The 22105-nt window shown below is 35.6% G+C and overlaps 1 protein-coding gene across 4 annotated transcripts in view; it reads left to right on the top strand.

Moving 5' to 3' along the window:
• Positions 1-22105, top strand: part of acsf3 (acyl-CoA synthetase family member 3) — a 74316-nt gene that overhangs the window by 9651 nt on the left and 42560 nt on the right. For all 4 annotated transcript variants that reach the window (XM_048186379.1, XM_048186375.1, XM_048186378.1 and 1 more), the window contains exons 4-7: positions 8732-8886; positions 9167-9312; positions 19596-19693; positions 20102-20228. In XM_048186379.1, the coding sequence (XP_048042336.1) occupies positions 8732-8886; positions 9167-9312; positions 19596-19693; positions 20102-20228 (526 nt within the window). The remainder of the gene's footprint in view (positions 1-8731; positions 8887-9166; positions 9313-19595; positions 19694-20101; positions 20229-22105) is intronic.

Here is a 22105-nt window from a genome sequence, read left to right as displayed (position 1 = left end):
ATATTCTCAAATGTCAGGGTGGCACAACTGCAAATATGGCTGTTTTATATAAATTGACATGGTAATAACATTAAGCCTGATAATGCAACATCCAGAGGAAATCAATAGATCATTGTGGCAGAGTGAAAAGGTTGTAGAAATCCTTTAAAATACTGATAAAAATTGATAATTTCAAGTATAGGTAGGTTGATGCACTTTCCATATCAGGGGGTACAATGATATAATATATATTTACAAATATTTGGTTGTACCACCTGACAAAAAAAGTCAAAAAATAAATTTAAACACTTTGAAATGTTATGTAACAACTGAAACTTGTTTAAACACATAGTTCATGACTCAAAAATATGCATTTGTTTTGAAAATATTTTTTAAAAATACGGTTTTTGAAGCTTTATTTGCTCAATGATCCATATAACAAAACCTGTTTATTGTAATGTTTTTCCAACATGTATTTTCATTAGTGTATTTGTACATCTATAGCTGAAAATGTTCTAAAATCATTAGAGAATTCACTTGTAGTTTTGATGTTAGTATTTACTTTTAATAAATGCATTAATAGAAAAAAAAAATGCAGGAAAATGCAAATCAGCGGGAATGAGTAAAATTATGCGCAATACGAAATTTAGCCCTGTAACACCAACAATATTCAAATGAAACAAGTGAGTGAGGGGAGGCGGGTTTGTGTGTCGACTCGCTGTCGGAGAGATGAGAGAGCAAGAAAACGCTGCTGGTATCGTGTATCTATTCTGCGGAAACTGAGAGTTTCAGAGATTTGAGTATCGAAAAATTGATATTTTTGACAACACTACATTGCACTTAAAGGTGCAATATGTAAGAATTTTGCAGTAAAATATCCAAAAACCACTAGGCCAGTGTTATACATTTTGTTCACTTAAGTACTTACAATATCCCAAATGTTTGCAACTTTTTTTTTTCAAAATTGCTATTTTAACCAAGGCTCTGGGACGTGTGAGGAGTCGCCTGTCAATGACGTCATACCCGCGTTACCCTCGGTTTCCAGTTTTATTTTGTAGAAACCATGGAAACACCAAAGACGCTTTAATATTTACATGTTTTAATAGACAAGGGAACAACTGTTTTGATATATTTATAGACAGAAAACTAATTATTGTTATATAGCTCAACACGTTTATTCTTATTGTTTAAATCTAATTTTCTTGATTTACAGCGAGTACCATGCTTTACCATGCCTCAGAGAAAAACACTATTTTGTGAAGTAGCTAACATAGCATAATCAGATGCAGCTTTAGTTTTAGTAACAGTAATACAGCATTTTCTCCATCATACAATACGTTTTAAAATTAATTGCATGCCATTTATCAACACAATCATCCAGCATTTAATCTGATATTGTAAAATCGATCTATCTTACTGCAGTGTGTAACAGTGTCTCACAGCAGCCACCGAGCGAACGCACAGAGTAATGTTATAACATTTTAAACACAGTCAAATGTATCTAATATGATAAACAGAGCTGCGTTACCTCATACTCATGACCGGAAAAGTGGAAGCGGCGCCGGCGACTGTGTCATAATAAAAGTCCCGCTGCTCGTGAGGCGTGTGTTTATCAATCGCTCCAGCTCCTCGTTCAGCTCCACAACACTCGCTCCTGCTCTGCTTCATACTACAGTAACGTTAATAAACGCATCCATGAACATGATTTCTTCCCGAGTCCTATCCCTATTCTTTTGCACCATCCATTGAGGTGAAGACCACATGTCCCAAAACTCCGCGCTCAAATGTGGCGTCATCAAGCTACGCCTTTGTTTTGAATAGGCTTCTAGCGACCTCTAGCGGACAGAAAATATTACATATTGCACCTTTAATTTATTGTATTTAATTTTACTATAATTGAAAAATGTATATATTATATATAAAATTCAACCTGCCAAAGTGGCTAGTAGGAGTGACTGCGTTACATTTGGCGGGTCAGTGCATGTTTATGTCAAGCCCTGCTGTCAAGCCTTAAAGGAGCCGCCCCTTAAAAACAGACATTTTGGCTACAATAGCCTTGTGGGCAGCACCGCCATATAAAGCATTGCGCTTTGAGCGTCCCGAGTTCGAGTCCCAGCTTGTGGATCTTTGCCAATCACATCCCTCTCTCTCTCTCTCCAACTTTGCTTCCTGTCAACTTACTGTCCTGTCATAATAAAGGCAAAAATGCAAAAAATAAATCTTTGAACAAAAAAAACAACAACAAAAAAACAGATCATTTCAGACAGAGGGTCAGAATGCTTGAAAATTATACTTTTTGTTTTTGGTGCAAAAGACTTTATTAACATTATAAGGTACATATTAATATAATAAATTCCATGTCATGACCCCTTTAAGTTGTAAACAACCCATATTATTCAACAAAGCCATTTTATTTGCTCCATTGTGCACTCACAGCAGAACTTTCTTAGATTTACAAAACGGGTTTGCAGAAGCCGTGCTGCAAGCGTCAGTGAGTCGGGGTGTGTGCCGGCTCCCCTGGGGAGGAACTCTTGAGACCTGCACAATGAAGTTGTGTGTAGCGGGGTGGAGGAGGCCGCTGATCACCCTTATCGGGTACTTGTCAGAGGGATGCGCTAATTGTAGCTGTGTTGTTGCGTGCCAGCGCCGCAGGCGTCAATACCAGGACTCAAGAACTGACAGGCACTGGCTCAAAACCGTGTGTGTGTGTGTGTGTGTGTGTGTGTGTGAAAGACACTCCGGACTGTCACCGTGAGCGCAGAGTTTGCGTGATGGATTGCCCAGTGTAGCTTTGTATCTGGCCACGCCAACTTTCGGTAAGGGCTTTAGAAGCAGATCAATGGATGGCGTGACATTGAGGAATGATCCGCGTTTTGTAAAGGGAGGGGGTTTACGGCAGCGAGCGAGCGAGCGGAAGGGCTTTAAGGTCCAGGAGAATTTAATGGGAGTCAAAGATCTGATTGACAAGAAAGGACACAACAGGAAAAAAAGACATTCAGGACAAACAAGAAAGTTATATTCTCTGTTTTCGTCAGATATGACCTTGAACACACATGTTAAAAAACAAACGCCTTCTTTGAGGGATCAAACGCTTTCTTCACCACAAGGGTTTTATTATTTACAACATGCGGTTCAGTAATTTTTAATGAAGCAGAAAAATCAATATTTGAGCCACCATTACTTCGGCTTTGAGTTGTTTGAGTGATGAGCGCTCATCTCAGTTCTGGTGGGAGCAAAACATGCGTGTAGATGAATTTATTGTGGTATGAATGCATTAGACAGCCTGCAGTCAGAGACTCTACCATTATTAATGATGGGATGTAAAAGGTTATCCATCATGTGATGGTGCAGGGCGGGTGTTTTCTACATGTATGTTGCTCATTATTGGATTTCAGAGTGCGTGTGTTTGTGTGAGATTTGGCATGTGCAGTTATACAGATAAATGCTTTTAAAAGAAAAACCGTGTTGTGAAAAAGCTTTCAGTCTGTTAGCTCTGAGACTTACAACTAGCCAAAGCCACAGATCATGGTTTTGGCTGATTAATGTGAAAATTAAAGACTTTTGCTATAATAAATGGACAAGTCCTTTCATATATGTCCTACTCCATCTTATTTCTCAATAAGAAGTACATCAAAACGGATACATGATATTGGATTTTTGCCGATATTCGTCGGCATGTCAATATTTTTCAACCTCTTTTGGCCGATTCCGATACCGATATACATATATTTTTTCCTTTTGTTTGGAAACAACACCTTTTCAAGAATTATAATTTAAGTTATTTTCATCATCCTTTTGATAAAATGATATATCGGCAAGTCTTATCGGCAAACTTTTTTCATATCGGCTGATGCCGATTATTATATTTTAAGTCTTTATCGGCCGATTCCAATGTCGTGCCACTTTAAGTTCCAGGAGAATTAAATGGGAGTCAAGGATCTGTTTGACAAGAAAGGTCAATGGAGAGGACACAACAGGAAAAAAAGGCATTCAGGACAACAAGAATGTTACATTCTGTTTTCCGCCGATATGACCTTGAACACGCATTGTTAAAAACAAACGCCTTCTTTGAGGGCTTTATTATTTACAACATGAGGTTCAGTAATTTTTAATGAAGCAGAAGTACATGAACACAGTAGGGATGGACGATATTGAATTTTTTCCGATATGCCGATATTTTATAACTTCTTTTGGCCGATGCCGATACCGATATACATGTATTTTTTCTCTTTGTTTGGAAACAACACCTGTCCAAGAATTATAAATTAAGTTATTTTCATCATCCATTTGATAAAATTATATATCAACAAATTTTTTTCATATCGGCTGATGCCGATTATTATATTTTAAGACTTTACATTTATGCATTTGGCAGACGCTTTTATCCAAAGCAACTTACATTGCATTATACTATACATTTGTATCTGAGCATGTGCAATCCCTGGGATCGAACCCATGACCTTGGCATTGCTAGTGCCATGCTCTAACCACTGAGCTACAGGAAAGCATTCTTTATCAGCCGATTCCGATGTTGTGCCGATAATATCTTGTATCCCTACAACACAAACTTTGTCAAACTAATGCATTGCTTTATTACATTTTATTTAAACTATTGCAGTGTGCAGCGTTTAAAATTGTGAAAGAATAGCCTGCTGCACCTGCCAAAATGTGCCATTTCACTGCCTATGCAGTTTGCAATGAGCTTGACTTGACCTTCAGTCCCACAATTGACTTGACCTTTCATTTTCAGTGTGATTGATGAATGTAAGTGAATGCACATAATTGCACGTTATTAAAATCTTTTTTTAGACATTATTTGATCGGCAAAAGTTTTTTTCTTTACGTAAAATATGATTGTGATTAATCGATAAAAATTTAGTCTATGAAAGCCTATAGAACCGAATGGTAAAAAGTTGTGAAATTTGGCACACAGATAGAGGACAGTCTAAGATGTTGCCATGGAAAATTTGGAGTCTCTAACTCAAACCCTTTAGCGCCACCAACAGCTTTTGAATCGTAAGGGCAATTTTTTTTTTTTCCTCTGATTCCTTGGCTCATGCAAACATAATTTTTAAACTCCTTTTAGGCCAAATGAATTTGGCTAAGATCATGCTGGAAAAAAAGTTATTAAAAGCTTTTCGATAGATCAAACCATACTCTTATAGCATTTCAACGACCATGCCAAAGTAGACCTGAGGTTATATCTCTGCAACTCGAAACTTGTTATATATCATAGCCAGGGAACCTGAGGAGTTTCACAACACCTATTTTTGCTTATAACTCTTCAGTAGTTTTGCCTAAAATCTTAAAATTTTCCTAAAATCCAAAACTTTTTGATATTTAAAAGTTGCCATAAAAGGTTTCTGTGCATATATCTTTGCAAAGCTGCTGCCTGTTGCACTGAAACTTGATATGTTAAATCATGACCCTGCCATAGCTACTCATTTTGCATCTATTATCCTTGGCCCATTTTTTCTGCTTGCAGCTATATTTAATTTTTCATTTGTTTCATGAACTTTTTGCTGTTTTGTTATATTTTTTCTATAGTCCCACAAATTAATTGGCTGAAGTCTGCAAAACTGTTTGACAAATCAACATTAATTTGATAGATTATTGTCAAGAATGTCTCCAGATAAAACGTGCCAGATTTGATTAAGTTTACCCACGTACATTGTATGCTTTGAAATATATAATATTGAAGTATATTTCAATATACGGGGGCTAATGTAATGAAAACTAGAAAGCAGAGGAACTTGGGTACCAGAGTGGAGAGGAGGAGGTGTGGTGATGAGAGATGGGTTTTTGATGATAAAAGAAGTGTCACTCTGTGTGTGTGTGTGTTGGTGGGGGGGTTGATGGAGAGAGTGCGAGACAGCAGGAATGATAAGAGCATGGAGGTACTGAAGCAGGAAATAATGAAATGGAGAGAGAGAGAGAGAGAGGGCGGGGGGAGATGTGTGCCTCCCAGGGGGGACAGAGCCAAGGAGAATCTGTCGTTCACCTTCAATTAATTCACGCGTTTCTCCCACTGTGTTCTAAAGGTGCAGCCAGGCGTGCGAGACGGTGTGTGTGTGTGAGATGAAAAAGAAAGAAATGTTATATTGTATCTTTTATGTGTGAATCGTACACATTTATGTTTGATCATTCATTCTACCTCCTTTCATTCCCATGTGCTTGCGTGCCGTGCAATGAAAGCAAGAGCGAGTGAGTAAAGTTAGAAGCTGTGTAATTGATTTGTGTGTTTATATGGGCAGTTATGCATCTGTTTCCGTCTGACAGACCGGGATGAGTGTGGGTGTGAGGTTGGGATGAGGTCTGCCGTCCTTCACTATGCTTCACGCAACACATTCATCAAGAGCAGAGAAACGCTGTAAAAGCCCAGTGTGTCCTGCGCAGTCTTCAGTCTGACCTCAATAGTAGCTCTACAGGGAATCTCAACTGTTTCTCTTCTGCTGTGAATCACACTGACCTTTACAAATCTATACTCGCTTTTTCCTTTTTTAACAACATTCCTCCAGTCGACAACCTTTCCCCCCAAGCTTATAGAGTCACTAAGACAAATAGCACTAGGGATGCACGATAAGTGACTTAATCGGTATCTGTAGTGTTTTTTCCCTTGTAATTAACAGTAACCGTCTGATTAGTCCAATACTGGAAGCACATATATTAAGGCTGTTTTTTTTTAATCCAGTTTAAAGATTATGCCAGTGTCTTTTTCTTGATTTCCAAGGTGGTCTATAATAGCTGCAGAAAATATCTTTTAGTATTGCCATTCATCTGCAACATCTTTTCTCAGTTCTGGAGACAATTTTTTTTGCTAATTAGTGTGATCTCTAACACTATATTTATATCGATATTTACACTTTTCAACTTAATCGGTTATAATATTCATTTTTAAGTGAGAATGTATAGCTTAACACAACGGCACACAAACATGACGGTTCGGTACGGGTTTCGGTACAGCAGGAGGGAGAAAACTAAACATAAAATTGCTTCTTTTTCTTCTTTTTTATGAAACAAATTATGTCTCTCTCTTTAAATAAATTCATTTATAATTAATATTTTCTAAGGATAAAAAAATCAATCTCAGCTAATGCTGTAAACTACATACAGGAGCTCTTTCTTGCACATTACCATAATATTAAAGTTACAATTAACAACAGAGCCCAAACTATTAAATTATTAAATTGCTATTTATGTTCAGATACAGTATAATAATCAACACTCAAGTAAATTAAAAACATATGTAAATTGCACACGAGGCAGGTTTTGCATTAATTTCTAAATCTAATTTTAAAATTATTTTTCTACTCCAATTCATTTTTGAATGTATCATTTACACAGTTACTGTCATAACTTGTTTTCATGACAAACATATATTAAATTAAGACATTACTAACAGGTAAAGTAAATATAATGAATATATAAGCTAATATAGTGCATATATTGAGTGAAATGCTCCCTCTAGAGTTCATTTCTCTAGTGAACTAATATGCTGTGGACACTAAATGACTTACCTGAGGTAAATGTAATGCTACATGAGATATTATTCTCAAGCTGTTTTATTGATGTATTTCTGCGGTTGAAACGCTGGTTGAGAGTAAACATATTTATGCATAGATCGGCTATTCTTCTTCTTCTGTGCTTTTTCCTGTTGTGGCTGTAAAGACAGGAACATGAAGCTGACGGTCGGCCGTCGGGCTGTTTTTGTTCGTCGGCCGACTAAGTTTTCTCAGTGTGTTCTGCACCGTCGACTGAAGTTGGTCCTCGTCAGTTTTTTTCGGCCGATTGGACATGTTGAATCAGAGCTCGTTGGGCCATCTGATCATTCTGATTGGCTGTTCAGATACTGCCACCTGCTGGTACGGAAAGGCATTTCATTTTACGCAGGCACAGAATGGACGTGCTACTTGGCCAACCGCACAGTCTGCTTTCATCGCCACTAGTTCGTCGACGTCGGCTTGGTGTGTTCCTGCCGTTAGTAAACAGTGTTGAATTACCATGAGCGCCCCCTTCTGGATTGGAGTGTGGATCGCCTGTGACTGACTGAATTCGTCGTCTGACTGTATGTGAATACATGTACACCCCCTGTCTTTACACCCCTACTTTACAATAAAAATAAAATTGTTTTTTGATCATTTAGATTTTAAATTTAGCATTAATATAATGACTACAAGATTATCATGGGCAAAATAATTTACAATAATACAAAATAATTTATCTATATCCTAATAATTTAGCTATTATTGTCAAAACATAAATAATATCAAATTTAATATAATATTTAATTTAATTTAATAATATAAAATAGGTTAATGCACATCAGTTATTTAATACTTGATATTTATATCTGTCTTGGTACCTGTTATAAAAAATAAATATCGATCACTCTCAGTCTTGGCACATTTTAGCTTTTAAGAGACTTTCAAAAAAAAAGAGAAAGTTGCTTTGTGCCCCTAATTAGTGGTTATTTACCAGCAGGAGTATCTACTGATGCTACACTCTAAAAACACTGGGATAAAAACAACCTAATTTGTGTTGATTTAAATCCAAGGGCTGGTTAATTTGTTTTTTTAACCCAGGTTGTTTATTTAACCCAGCATAATGGGCCAAGTTCATACCTAATAGTACACACTCAAATGATTATTTGCAAATGTATTTTCTGTTATATTTACATTGAACTGTTTCTTTCCAACCACATTTGGATGACAGAAAATGCTAATGTTGTTGTTGTTGTTTTGCTGTGTTCCAGGTTTGGGAGCAGTTGATCGCTTCAAAGTCCCCCATGGTGAATGTGTTCATGGCAGTTCCCACCATCTACTCAAAACTCATCGAATATTACGACCAACATTTTACTCAACCTCGAGTCCAAGACTTCATCAGGGCTGTGTGCAAAGAGCGAATACGGTACCATCCTCCCTCTCTCTCTCTCTCTTTCTCTCAGAACAAACCACATTAATTTAGCTGGACTCACAGAACTAGAGCATCTCCTCTCAAATTCTCTTTTATTCTTCAGTAAAGCTACATCAAAGACGAGCCTTCAAACCTTTATATAGCTCAGTCACGGAGGCTTCTGTGTACTTTACCTCAGGGTCAAATGCTCAAACAAGACTTTTTGAAGAAAAACAACCAGTGCATAATTTGTGCAAAATTAAAAGGTGGCCAATTCTCTCTGTGTGTCACCCAGGTTGATGGTATCTGGTTCTGCTGCTCTTCCGCAGCCCGTCCTGGAGCGCTGGGCAGAGATCACAGGTCATGTGCTGCTGGAGCGCTATGGCATGACTGAGATTGGCATGGCGCTATCAAACCCACTTAAGGGACCGCGTGTACCCGGTACTGCACCACTTTATAAATGTGTGATACAATAATAAACAGCACATATGCATTGCTACCATCCACCTCTTTTTATGCGCATTTTGGGATATCGCTTAAAAAAACACTGGAGGGAAACACCAAGATGTGCATTAAAAAGCACTCAATTGAGGCAGATAAATTTTTTATCCCATAAGAACTGCTATGGAAACACAAAAAAACTCATGTGACTTTGCCTCAGCAGAGGCAGTGATTGGATAACTGGACTAACCAGTGGACCAATCACATTGCAGCATCTCAAATGTTGGTTTGGTGGTTCTGAAATGCCTAAATCAAAATCTGTCATCAGAATGATTTGGTTTAATTCCCTCCAGAAGCGTCTCACATGATCGTGTTCCCAAACACCGGCATCCGAACACGAGAACATGACAGCGTTTATTGTGTAACTCATTTATAATGGAGGAAAAAAGAGCAACTTACATTTTTATTACTGATATTTTGCGCCAATTTCTGAGGAAGTGACGATTTTGTTCTCTTGAACATGTGGGATGGGAACGACATCACAATTGGCACACGGTAAATTTGCAATGGATGGAAACTCTACACAATCATACTTACTGTGACCAATACAGAATTTTAAAGATTCCGAAAGAAGATTCCATATGAATCTGTTATGGCTTTACAGTACGTAATTTTAAGAACTAGGGCTGCTTTAATATAAGATTTTAGAGGTATCAGTCAAATTCTTCTTTAACTTTCTTTATTTTTTTGTGTTTTTGGCCAATAAACCACACTCAAAACATTAGAGTAACATTTTTTTAAGTGTCTCACTTTAATTTGACATGATTTTGTGATTTAACCATTGCATCTTCTTTGCTTTTTTTTCTGTTTTATGATGGATGTCCATCGTTAAGATGCAATACTGCCATATACTATGTTATAGTGTCAACCAGATAATTACTGACACTAGATTATTTACAGTATTTTCATATGTGTAGTATTAACATGATATCAATTTTCACTTTTTAAATATCATGGTAATTCTCTGGTAATTGCAACACCCCAGTACACTCAAAAAATGAATTCATTACCCGTACTTAATTTAATTGAAAAATGTTTTTACACACAATTCAAATGAGTTTATTCAGACCAAATCAGTTTGGTTTGGTCGGCACAATTTAGTTGGTTTAGGTCAAATTATTTGAAGAGTTTGGTTTCAACTCCATTGTGATTCATTTGAGTAAAAATGTCTTTTCTTTACCAAGAAAGTGGCAAGATGCAAACCACTATTTTCTGTTTCAATCTTTCACATAGCATCTTTTGGTTATAAAAACATTAAAAATTCAAATCTAGATTTTAGATTTTCGGTTTATTATAAAAACGGATTATTTTCCCTCCAAAATGCAATAAATCCGTGACACGTTTTTTTTTTTTTTTTTTTCCAAAATGCAATAAATCCATCAATATAAAAGTTATTTTTCATATTGAAAATACACAACAAAGTAAGTTGATTCACATATATGACAGCCTCTGAACTTTGTCAATATTAATCTTACATACAGGCATTTGAATAAAAATACATTCAGTCGTCACTCCCAAAATGAATTCAACGAGTCGTCTTGTTAATGCTATAAATTACTCAAGTGCCTCATCTTAAATGATTACATTTTGATGACTTGCGTTTCTTCTCCACCACAGGTTCATCAATGCTGTGAAAATGATTCATTTTGTTTTTGTTGATCACAAAGCACAAAGTAGATAAGGAAATCTAGGATGCCGGGTGTATTCAGAGCGCCACCATTACTGTTTACAGTGCATGGAACGGTGCGCTGTGATTGGTTGAGCGGATATATCGCGTTCTGCAGAGAAGAGAGACTGGCGTTTGTCGCGTTTTGGAAAGAAAGTGACAAAATAACACGCTGGATATCGAATTTTGCACAAAATTAATAAATTACTTTTCAATACCAATCAGATATAATACTGATTTTGGTGGTTTGGCTGATTCTTGGTGTTTTGGAATCAAACTTTTCATTAACTCTAGTATTTTTAACTTTATTAATTTTTTTTTTTGTCAAACTAATTTTTTTATGTTGGTCCAGCTTAATTTTTTCATTCATTTACTGAGGTTTACTCTTCAGCTCAATGGTAACCACAAAAGTCATTATAGAAACTCTTCCAAATGTCCAACATAACTGAGCAATAAACACTAAGATGACTTTCCCTTTACTAAAACACTGAAAAATCCCCAAATTTACACTCCTAATGCAATTCTTTGCAAAGCATGCTGGAAACGCTGCCCAGTTTGTGATGTCAACAAAAATGATTCATGTAGTTTTAACACAGTTAATTAAGTAAACTTCAGATTTAAATATATTAGGTGAATTAAATGCAATGAAATTAAGTTGTGACAAAATTCTTTTGCTTTAGCTCATGAAAAAGGGGCAAAAATCATTTTTGAGTGTAAGATTTCAGTGATTTTAAAGATTTTATCTCAGGAACACGTGGACTGAATTAGGCCATCGTTTTAAGTAGTAATGCACTGAAATTAAAATTCTGGGCTGAAACCGAAACCGACAATCCAGGATGCATTTTAAATTGCACATAAGGCAGTTTTTATATTAATTTTTTGTTAACTGGTTACCAAGTTAAATTTGTTCAATTACGATCCAACCAATCAGCTGAGATGATTGTGAATGCTCACGAATTTTGGTTCTGTCAGACTCTGAAATGGGATGGTTTGGGTTTTTCATAACTTTTGCTTCTACAGATGTTTAGCCTTAACGTTTCATCTCCGTAACGGTACCTTGTTGTTTTTTTCTCAGACAGTTTATGATGGCAAGTCGTCAGATCAAACTCCGTTCTGAAGTAGTTTGTTTGTTTGTCTCTCTTTCGTCTGTGTTTTGTTGTTTTTCGTGTGATTATCTTCTGAGAAACTCTCCATGGGTCGTTCTGAGTGATCAAACTGCTCCTGTCAGCTTCCACGTCTCCTTTTAGTGTCGCTATCAAAGCACTTTTAGTGTTGTTCTCGCAATTTCTTTGCATTGCTCCGGGTGTCTGAGGATTGTTTTGTTCGCCTTTCGACACACGAAGGTGCTAACGTTGCTGTCAGAGGCGGCTTGTGTGCCTTGTAGTTTCATTAGTGAAGAGTTCGGAAGAAAGAATGGGCTGGAGTTAATGCTCAGAGGTGATGATTAAGAGGAGTTTGCCATGGTTAACATTTCCTGCTCTGCCCCACGAGACGCCAGAGAAGTAGGTTGAAGTCAATCAATATCAGTCACAGGGTTGACTGTGATCACCAGAGATGAGTCTGATCTAATGTGAACCAAATTTTGTTGTGACAGAACACTGATGTTGTAAAGATCCAAGTCTACTGAAGAAATTGCCTGGATTTTCATTACAGTCAGTTCAGGAAATAATGCAGTTCTTGATTTCAGTGATTTTAAAGAGGTCTCAGGAATTAGGCCATCGTTCTAGTTGAAATAAATGTTAATGTTTTATGTAGTAATGCACTGAAATGAAAATTCTGGGCTGAAACTAAAACTGACAATCCAGTTTTTATATACATTTTTAGTAACACTTTACTTAAAGCCTTTATAAATAATGCAATACAAAAGTATTTTAATGCATTAATTATGCCCTGTAATGCATTGCATGATCTCATTAATAACTGTAACCACTTATAATACATTATAATACTGATCTATTCATTGTTACACCTTTAGAAAGTATAATGCATTTAAACACATTACAAACAACCAGTTTCAGATGTAATAACACTGTAAAAAAGAATTGTTGGTTTAACTTAAAATAAGTCACCTGGTTGCCTTAAAATTTTGAGTTCATTGAAATTAAAAATTTGAGTTAATACAATGAAGACGATTAATTAAATCAACAGAAACTTAAAATATTATGTTATCTGAACCACATTAATAATTTAAGTTGATTTGACAAAAGAAAAAATGTTGTGATAAAGCATGATAAAAATATTTTACAGTGAAGGAATCTGCAAATATTATAATGCATTTGAAAATAACACTTAATCCCCAAATTTACACTCCTAATGCAATTCTTTGCAAAGCATGCTGGAAACTACAGATTTGTGATGTCAACAAAAATGATTCATGTAGTTTTAACACAATTAAGTAAACTTATACTATATTAGGTGTATTAAACGCAGTAATTATGCCTTGTAATGCATTTAAGATGATTAATTTAATCAACAGAAACTTAAAATATTATGTTATCTGAACCACATTAATAATTTAAGTTGATTTGACAAAAGACAAAATGTTGTGATGATGCATGATAATAATTTTTTACAGTGAAGTGATCTGCAAATATAATGCATTTTAACTTTGGTTAGTTATTTATGAAAAGATATAATGCATTATAACTTACCTTATGAATTTTTTTTTTTTTTATATATATAATGCATTATACATAAAGGCTTAAAGTAAAGTGTTACCCAACTTTTGTTTCTACTCCAGTTTGTTGGTGAAATATAAACATTTAAACAATGGCTGTAATATTTGTTTTCAAGGCCGATTTATTCAAACATGCATTAAAAAAATAAAGACATCACTAACAGGTTAAGTAAAAACTCAATGAATATGTAATACAGTAATCACGCCATAATAAAGAGCGCCAAAACAAATTTTTTTGTTGATAAAATTGACAAAATGTGAAAGTTGAGACTTTGTTTCATGTTAAAAGTAGCAAAGCACAAAGATTACTGTGATTATTGGATGGAAGACGCGGTATAAATTTGTTCACGCAGACTAAAAGATCGATCTTGAGATTTGAGAATCCATATCAGTATAGATTAAAATTGAGAAATCGATATTGTCCACCCAGCTGACATATTTAACCGTTATAATTCATCCATGTTATGCATGAAATAGATGCTGAATAGTTTAAATGTGCCATTGGAGAAGTGCTAATTAAACATCGTTGTTGGAAAATCGTTTTCGAAATCGGAAATTGCTGATTCGGCCGAAAATTTTCGGTGCATCCCTAGTTTTAGGACCAGTTGCTAATATTCATTTAAAAAAATTGATAGATGTTCTACCTATGGTAAAATACACGAAAGTGCTATGATACTAAACTGTTAAACTTAGTGACGGACTATATCTTTTAGCAGAAGGATGACATGAAATTTATTTAATGATATACAGAAATACAAAACATCATTTTTCAGATTTAATTTTCAAACATAAGCAAGAGATCCTGTTTTTACATACTCTATAGATGTTATTTATAGTAATTTATAATGCTTTTTTCACACATTTTCACTCTCTCTCACTCCTCCTGATTAATTTCTGTTTTAGCCGTTCATCACTAAATTCTCCACCTCATTTTTCTCACTCACAAACATCTCTCACTCTCTCTCTCTATCGTAGCTGGATACACTGAGACATGTCGGTAAATTAGTGCAGATGGAGTAAACAAGTAATTTTAATAAAAAAATCCATAGGGCATCATAAAATGAAACAAATTCAAATAGTACAATATAACAAACAATAAATTATGTAAGTAGCATTATTAGTGGAGTTATTAGTGGTCAATATAGAAGCATAAATACTACCTGCTACTGTCCTGTTTCTCATACTTGGGGTGTGTTGCAATACCTCAACGCCCTCAGTCGTCCAGAACACCCTCAGAAAAAAAGGTACAAAAGCTGTCACCTTTCAAAAAATAAACCTTTGTGCCTCATTTACCCCTAAAGGGTGCATATTTGTACTTTAAAGGTACATATTAGTACATTTTGAAAGGTACACTCTAAAAAATGTTGGGTTAAAAACAACATATGTTGGGTTAAATATGGACAAACCCAGTAATTGAGTTGTTTTAACCCAGTGGTTGGGTTAAATGTTTGCCCAAAGTTTTATTTAACTCAACTTTTGTTTAAAAATGACTGTATTGCTTGCTTAAAATGAACCCAAAATGTGTTTAATAAATGAACATTTCTTAATATGTTTAATGAATAATGATTAAACAATAAATATTTATTAAATTGCTTATTAATAAATGTTCACCTTTTATTATTGTTGCCTCTCGTAATTATGTGTCTTGATTTTTAATTTCCAACCTATTTTGGGTTCATTTTAAGCCAGCCATACACTCTAAAAAATGCTGGGTTAAAAACAACCCAAGTTGGGTTGAAAATGGACAAACCCAGCGATTGGGTTAAATGTTTGTCCAACCTGCTGGGTAGTTTTATTTAAACCAACTATTGTTTAAAAATTGCTATATGGCTAGCTTAAAATGAACCCAAAATAGTTGGGAAATTAAAAACCAGATGCAATTAGAGGCAACAATAATTGACAAAAGGTGAATGTTTATTAATAAGCTTTAATATTTTATTAATATAAATTTAATAGTTTATTAATATAAATTTATTAATAAGCAATTTAATAAATGTTTATTGTTTAATAATTATTCATTGAACATTAATAAATGTTCATTTCCAACATACTTTGGGTTAATTTTAATTAAGCAATACAGTAATTTTTAAACAATAGTTGAGTTAAATAAAACTACTCAGCAGGTTGGGCAAACATTTAACCCTACCGCTGGGTTAAAACAACCCAATCGCTGGGTTTATCTATTTTCAACCCAACTTGGGTTGTTTTAAAGTGTATGTGTGTGTGCTTTTGTACCGCAGTGACGGCTTTTGTGCCGTTTCTTTTGAGAGTGTAGCATTGAGTTTTACACAGGCAAACACCATTGACATTTTCAAGATAATGCACAAATCTAGTTAAACAAGCAGTTCAGAAGGGTAAACTAGAGAAAAATAAATCAAATTGTGCCAATAGTAGTAACAATGCACATACGTTCTGCTTCCTTCAGTGTTGTACTAGGAGGTGCTGCCACTCCCTGTGGATTGTGCTCAGTGTGGATTGCTGTGCGAGAGGCTTTGAATAAAACATGAGTGTGTGAGTGTGTGTGTGTGTCCTCTGTTTTAATGAGGGCTTGTGATGGGCAGAGGGACTGGAGGCTTGTTAATGGCTTCTTTAAGCAGTTCGGGTGCTATTTTGTCCTTTTCTCATTTTGTGACAGGAATACTGCTACAGGGACAACCACATTCCAGTATAGATTCACATGCGATCATATCCCAGTGGACACGCACATAGACCTCAGATCAACCCCGTCTCATTTATATTCACACTCAAGCCCCTAATGGTCAGATTCCACATACGTGTGTATGAAGGAGTAAGACATTCCTTCGGCTCTGTATATCTGTGCTGCGGCTCTACAGTGCTGACAGAGTTTATTAGTCAGATCAAGCACGTTTTATAACAGGCTGATGTTTTTCCTAGTATGTTGGAGATGCTGGAACATTTTGACCATGGAGATTTTGCAAGAAGAGTATTATTTTATTAGTAGTATTATTTCTCCCAGAATCCATAAGTAAGCCACTCCAGACACCAAATGCAAGTAAAAAATTAGTAATTAAAGGTACAATATGTAATAATTTTGTCCGCTAGAGATCACTAAAAGCCTATTCAAAACAAAAGCGTAGCTTGATGACGCCAAGTTTTAGAGCGGAATCTTGGGAGGTCTCAGCGGACGGTGCAAAAGAATAGGGATAGGACTCGGGAAGAAATCATGTTCATGGATGAGATTATTAACGTTACTGTAGTATGAAGCAGAGCAGGAGCGAGTGTTGCTTCCGCTTTTCCGGTCATGAGTATGAGGTAACGCAGCTCTGTTTATCATATTAGATACATTTGAGTGTGTTGAAAATGATGTTATAACGTTACTCTGTGCGTTCGCTCGGCGGCTGCTGTGAGACACTGTTACACACTGCAGTAAGATCGATTTTACAATATCATATTAAATGCTGGATGGCTTGTGTTGATAAATGGCATGCAATTAATTTTAAAACATGTTGTATGATGGAGAAAATACTGTATTACTGTTACTAAAAATAAAGCTGCATCTGATTATGCTATGTTAGCTACTTCACAAAATAGTGTTTTTCTCTGAGGCATGGTAAAGCATGGTACTCGCAAAACATCAAGAAAATTAGATTTAAACAATAAGACTAAACGTGTTGAGCTATATAACAATAATTAGTTTTCTGTCTATAAATATATCAAAACTGTTGTTCCCTTGTCTATTAAAACGTTTAATATTTCAAAGCATCTTTGGTGTTTCCATGGTTTCTACAAAATAAACCGGAAACCGAGGGTAACGCGGGTATTTGACAGGCGACTCCTCACACGTCCCAGAGCCTTGGATAAAATTGCTATTTTCTCACAATTTACAAATAGTTGCAAACATTTGGGATATTGTAAGTACTCAAGTGAACAAAATATATAACACTGGCCTAGTGGTTTTTGGATATTTTACTGCAAAAATATTACATATTGCACCTTTAAATAAAAGGCCATATAATTAATGCTTTCAATCACATTAAAGAAAAATGGTAGAACAATAGAGCTGCACGATTCTGGATAAACTTGAGAATCACGATTGTTTTGGTTTGTGATCCCAATTCTGACACGGTTCTGACAGCTAAAGAAAATAACATGTAATTTACTAGAGGTTCTGACAAAATGTTAATTGCTGCAGTCTTTTTAAAAAAAATGTAATTAATTTGAATTACTTATTTGAAAAAATTGAGTCGACTGAATGATTCAATGACTCACTCATAAAGACTTCTTTCATTACTGGATGAATCATCGTTTTTGAACAAATCTCTTGAATGAATGATTCAATGACAAATTATAATTTTTTTACAGGCATTTGTCGCCACCTACTGGTGTATAGGGATGAGATGATACGCCTATCTCCCGATTTGATACTATCATGATACTTGGGTGCTGATTCGATATGTATTGTGATTTATTTATTTTTTTTTTTATTTTTTTTTTTTAAGAATTTCGATTTTACAAGTATTGCGATTTGATATTGCTATTGTCTTTTTTTTTAACACTAGACCATGGGAAACAGTTAAATCATACACCTATACAGACTGTACATGATATTATAAGATGAGTCATATTTACAAAAACAATTCATCACATCTTTCTGAGTTTTACTTCAGAAGAATCACCCATTATAGTACGACATTATCTTGAACGATTCAAGAGTCAGTTACAAACACATTTTCAGTCTATTGTCGCCACCTAGTGGCGAAACGCTGTAACTGATACAGTCATGATTCGAAACGTTATTTAATCAAAAGGTGATTTACTCTATTTTGATCACTACCGCAGACATCAGTGTTTGTATTTGAACTAAACTTTTATCCCAGTACTTGTATGATCATTTGAACTACTGTATCACAGAAATAATGATACTATGAGGTTGAAAAGACTCTTTATGAAGCTGCTTCACACCTATAACAACTGCTCTCTCTGGTTCATCAGCAGCGTGATTTGAATGTCGCGATATAATTTTGTCAAAGGTTTATTAGACACAGATGAATAATTGTTGTAATTTAAGAATAACATCCGTGGGTGTTTGAATTGAGATGAATCGTGCAGCTCTGCAGTCTCTCTCTTTCTCTCTCAGCATTGATATCTGATGCAAAGCGTATATGAGTAACACAAAGGCTTTTCAATGCATTCATTTGACTTAGTGTTGCGTTTTTCATTCATTGAAGCGCGGGTAATCTTATTGCTTTCTTGCATATCTTGAAAGGGATATTAGGTCGCGCAACACTCAGAGATAACAACACATTTTGCCCTGTCTGAACAAAAGTGGGTAACTTCTGTCCTTCTTGTGTACATGCAAGGGCTAAAATAAAGCAATATAATTTGAATTAATATCGATACTGGAGTAAAAAAAGTCTATATTAAAATCGCAAACAACAACAAAAAATGCGATAGGTGAATCGATTTTCTTTTTTTGTCCCAGTCCTACTTGTTTAATGATGTAATTGATACAATCTTTACAAAGTGTCAAGTTCGCTACCGTAGACATCAGTGTTTATTTCCGAACTATAAACTTTTATCTCAGTGCTTCTGTGTTAATCTGAATTATTGTAAGACAGAAATAATGATACTGTGTGGTTGAAAAGATTGTTTGTGAAGCTGTTTCATACCTATACATGATGACGACGGCTCTCTCTGGGTCAGAACGCAGATCTGAATGTTCGCTGTGATCGGATCGTACTTGTCAAAGGTTAAATAGACAGAGCCGAAACATTGTCATTTAGGAATAAGATCGCATGGGTGTTTCAATCGAGATCGTGTACGTTTAATAAGTAAAACTGCATGCAAACTGCACGAAATGAAAATATCAAGAGAATATAATCAAGTTGTGTTTATTGAAAATGTCTGTGTGTTTTCCAGGTGCTGTTGGAGTACCTCTGCCAGGAGTGGAAGTGCGAATCATGATGACAAACACCACCAGCACTGTGATCGCTGAGGGCAACAGAAAGGGAACCCAGGTACCGAATTCACCTCGAATACTGTCTGTATGAACGTGCAACGGGAGTAACAATTGTTACATTAATTTCCTGACAGATAAAAATAGAGCATTAAAGAAAATGTGCAGCTCATTCAGTCAAATTGATCGATATATACTGATGAACTAATTAATATTAGTTATTTTGAGTGGGAGTTCCCTTGAAACAGAACAGCCACTCGTAATTTAAAATGCAACAGGATTGTTCGGAAAAAGGTGGATAGTCATTCACTAAGTATGCACACAAAAATCATGATTAAATAATAAGTATGCATTTAAATTGATCAAAATATAGGATCAAAGTTGTATTTAAGAATGCAATAATTAGTGAAGAAGACCTACTAGCTTTGAGTCCTTCGAGTTTCTGGATCTGTGTGTGTTTTATTCCCAGGTGAAGGCTGGTTTGGAGGGGAAGGAGGGCGAACTGTTGGTCCGAGGTTCTTCTGTCTTTCAGAAGTACTGGAACAAACCTCAGGAGACAGCAGACACCTTCACTGAGGACGGATGGTTCAAAACTGGTACGGCCCTCATGTTGTGCTTGTCTGTTATGCTAATGCATGTACAATATATGTCTACACATCGTGCTCAAGTGGAGCTTGATGAGGGTTTGACTGTCTGAGACAAATCAGAGAAACCAGCAATGAGAGGATGAGGAGAAGACGACATGATGGTCCAGTTTGATACCATAAAAGCAGGACATAAAATGAAAGGAATTGATTGACATGGAGACAAATTGTATTGCTTCAGGTAACTTAAAATATGTATGAGGCATGGACAACTTTATGGCAGTTTTGTATCTTTACATCCCATGTTCCTTGAATGGGATATTTAAAACTCGATATATTTGTGCTCTATGAAAGAAAGTCATAGGGGTTTGGAACACCACGAGTAAATGATGACAGAATTTTATAGATGACAAAATTATTCCTGTAATAAAATAAAAAAAATGTAAATACAAATGTGGAGGGAGAGAGAGACAGAGTTGCGATGCTCCACGGTTCTGTCACACTCCATTACACAACGCCATCCCATAATAAGAGAGAGCGCACACCAGCCTGCAGTGTGTGTGTGTGTGTGTTCATGGACAAAACAATTTCTGAAGCAGACTAACTGCTTCTTATTTGTATCAAAGACTTCAGACACACAAAGACGGCGAACTCATTTTACTATGAATGGGAGAAAGTGCAACGCGCAATAAGGCGGAATAAGTCCCGCCTTCTAAATAAAAGAGCCAATCGCTGATTGGTAAAGTCATCGCATCACTGCAGCTGCTGTTAGAAGCTCTGGTTGGTTTAGAAACAGTCGGTGTTCTGAGATGAATGCACATGCGCATTGACTTGTCTAGTCTAGTGTTGTGATTTAAGCATTTCGAGACAAAATGTATGAGACAGTTGTTGTCATTGGTGATTTCAAATATGAAATTTAATCTTAAACTTGGTCAACAGCTTTGGAGAATTTGATGTTTCCCCATTCAAAGAGATAGGAGCTGCACTTTTGATCATCTTCGAAACACAAATTAAGATATTTTTAATGAAACCTGCTGAAGGTCCATTCAACCAAAACTTAAAAGCTCCAAAAAGAGCGTGACTCAAAATGTGACTCAAGTGGATAATCCCAATTTTATGAATCAATGTGAAGGCCTTGTGTGTGCAAAAATAGTCTTTATTCACAAAATATAATGTGTGTTGTTTTGAAGTGAAAGTTGTTGTGTTAAAATCATCTAGACTGAGCGAAACAGAATGGAACAGAATATTCTCAGGACATGTTTGAAGTAGTTTAAACTTTAAAACAACTTAACATGCTGAAAAAAGACACAATGGCCAAAGACACCCATCTGCATGCAAACAGCACAGACAGATATTTAACAAATATACAAAAACAGACAAAATTTCTATTAATTTGTATTGCACTAAACAAAAATCATTTTGGTCATTTGTTGAAGGTGGACACTGAAACACATTTATTATTGTATTATTGCTGTGAAACAATGCAACTGAATCTGTAGGTCACATGACAGTGACAACATGGCAGATGTAGTACATCCAAACTTTATTTATACTACACACATTCAAGCAATAGTGCCTACTATACAGAACGCCATTTCAGATGCAGCGAATGTTTACTGTATGGTGTTTATATCACCTGTACGGAGCCCCGCACACGATTTACTAATTTGTTTCCTAAATGTATAAATCATGCACACAATTTACTTGTATTTATTTATTTTATTTATTTCAAAAAGTCACAGTGTACATTAATCAACATTCGTGAATGTAAACGTACCCAAATTAGTCCAAAGGATAGTTTTCATTGGTAGTCCCTTTGCTAGATGTTATTAGACATAAAAACTAGAGAAAAGAAAAGAAACAAAATCAAAAATGTAAACAACTCTCTA

Source organism: Megalobrama amblycephala, linkage group LG3, assembly GCF_018812025.1.
Source record: "Megalobrama amblycephala isolate DHTTF-2021 linkage group LG3, ASM1881202v1, whole genome shotgun sequence".
In the NCBI taxonomy this organism is placed as follows: domain Eukaryota; kingdom Metazoa; phylum Chordata; class Actinopteri; order Cypriniformes; family Xenocyprididae; genus Megalobrama; species Megalobrama amblycephala.
This window is presented reverse-complemented; position numbering and strand designations above follow the sequence as displayed.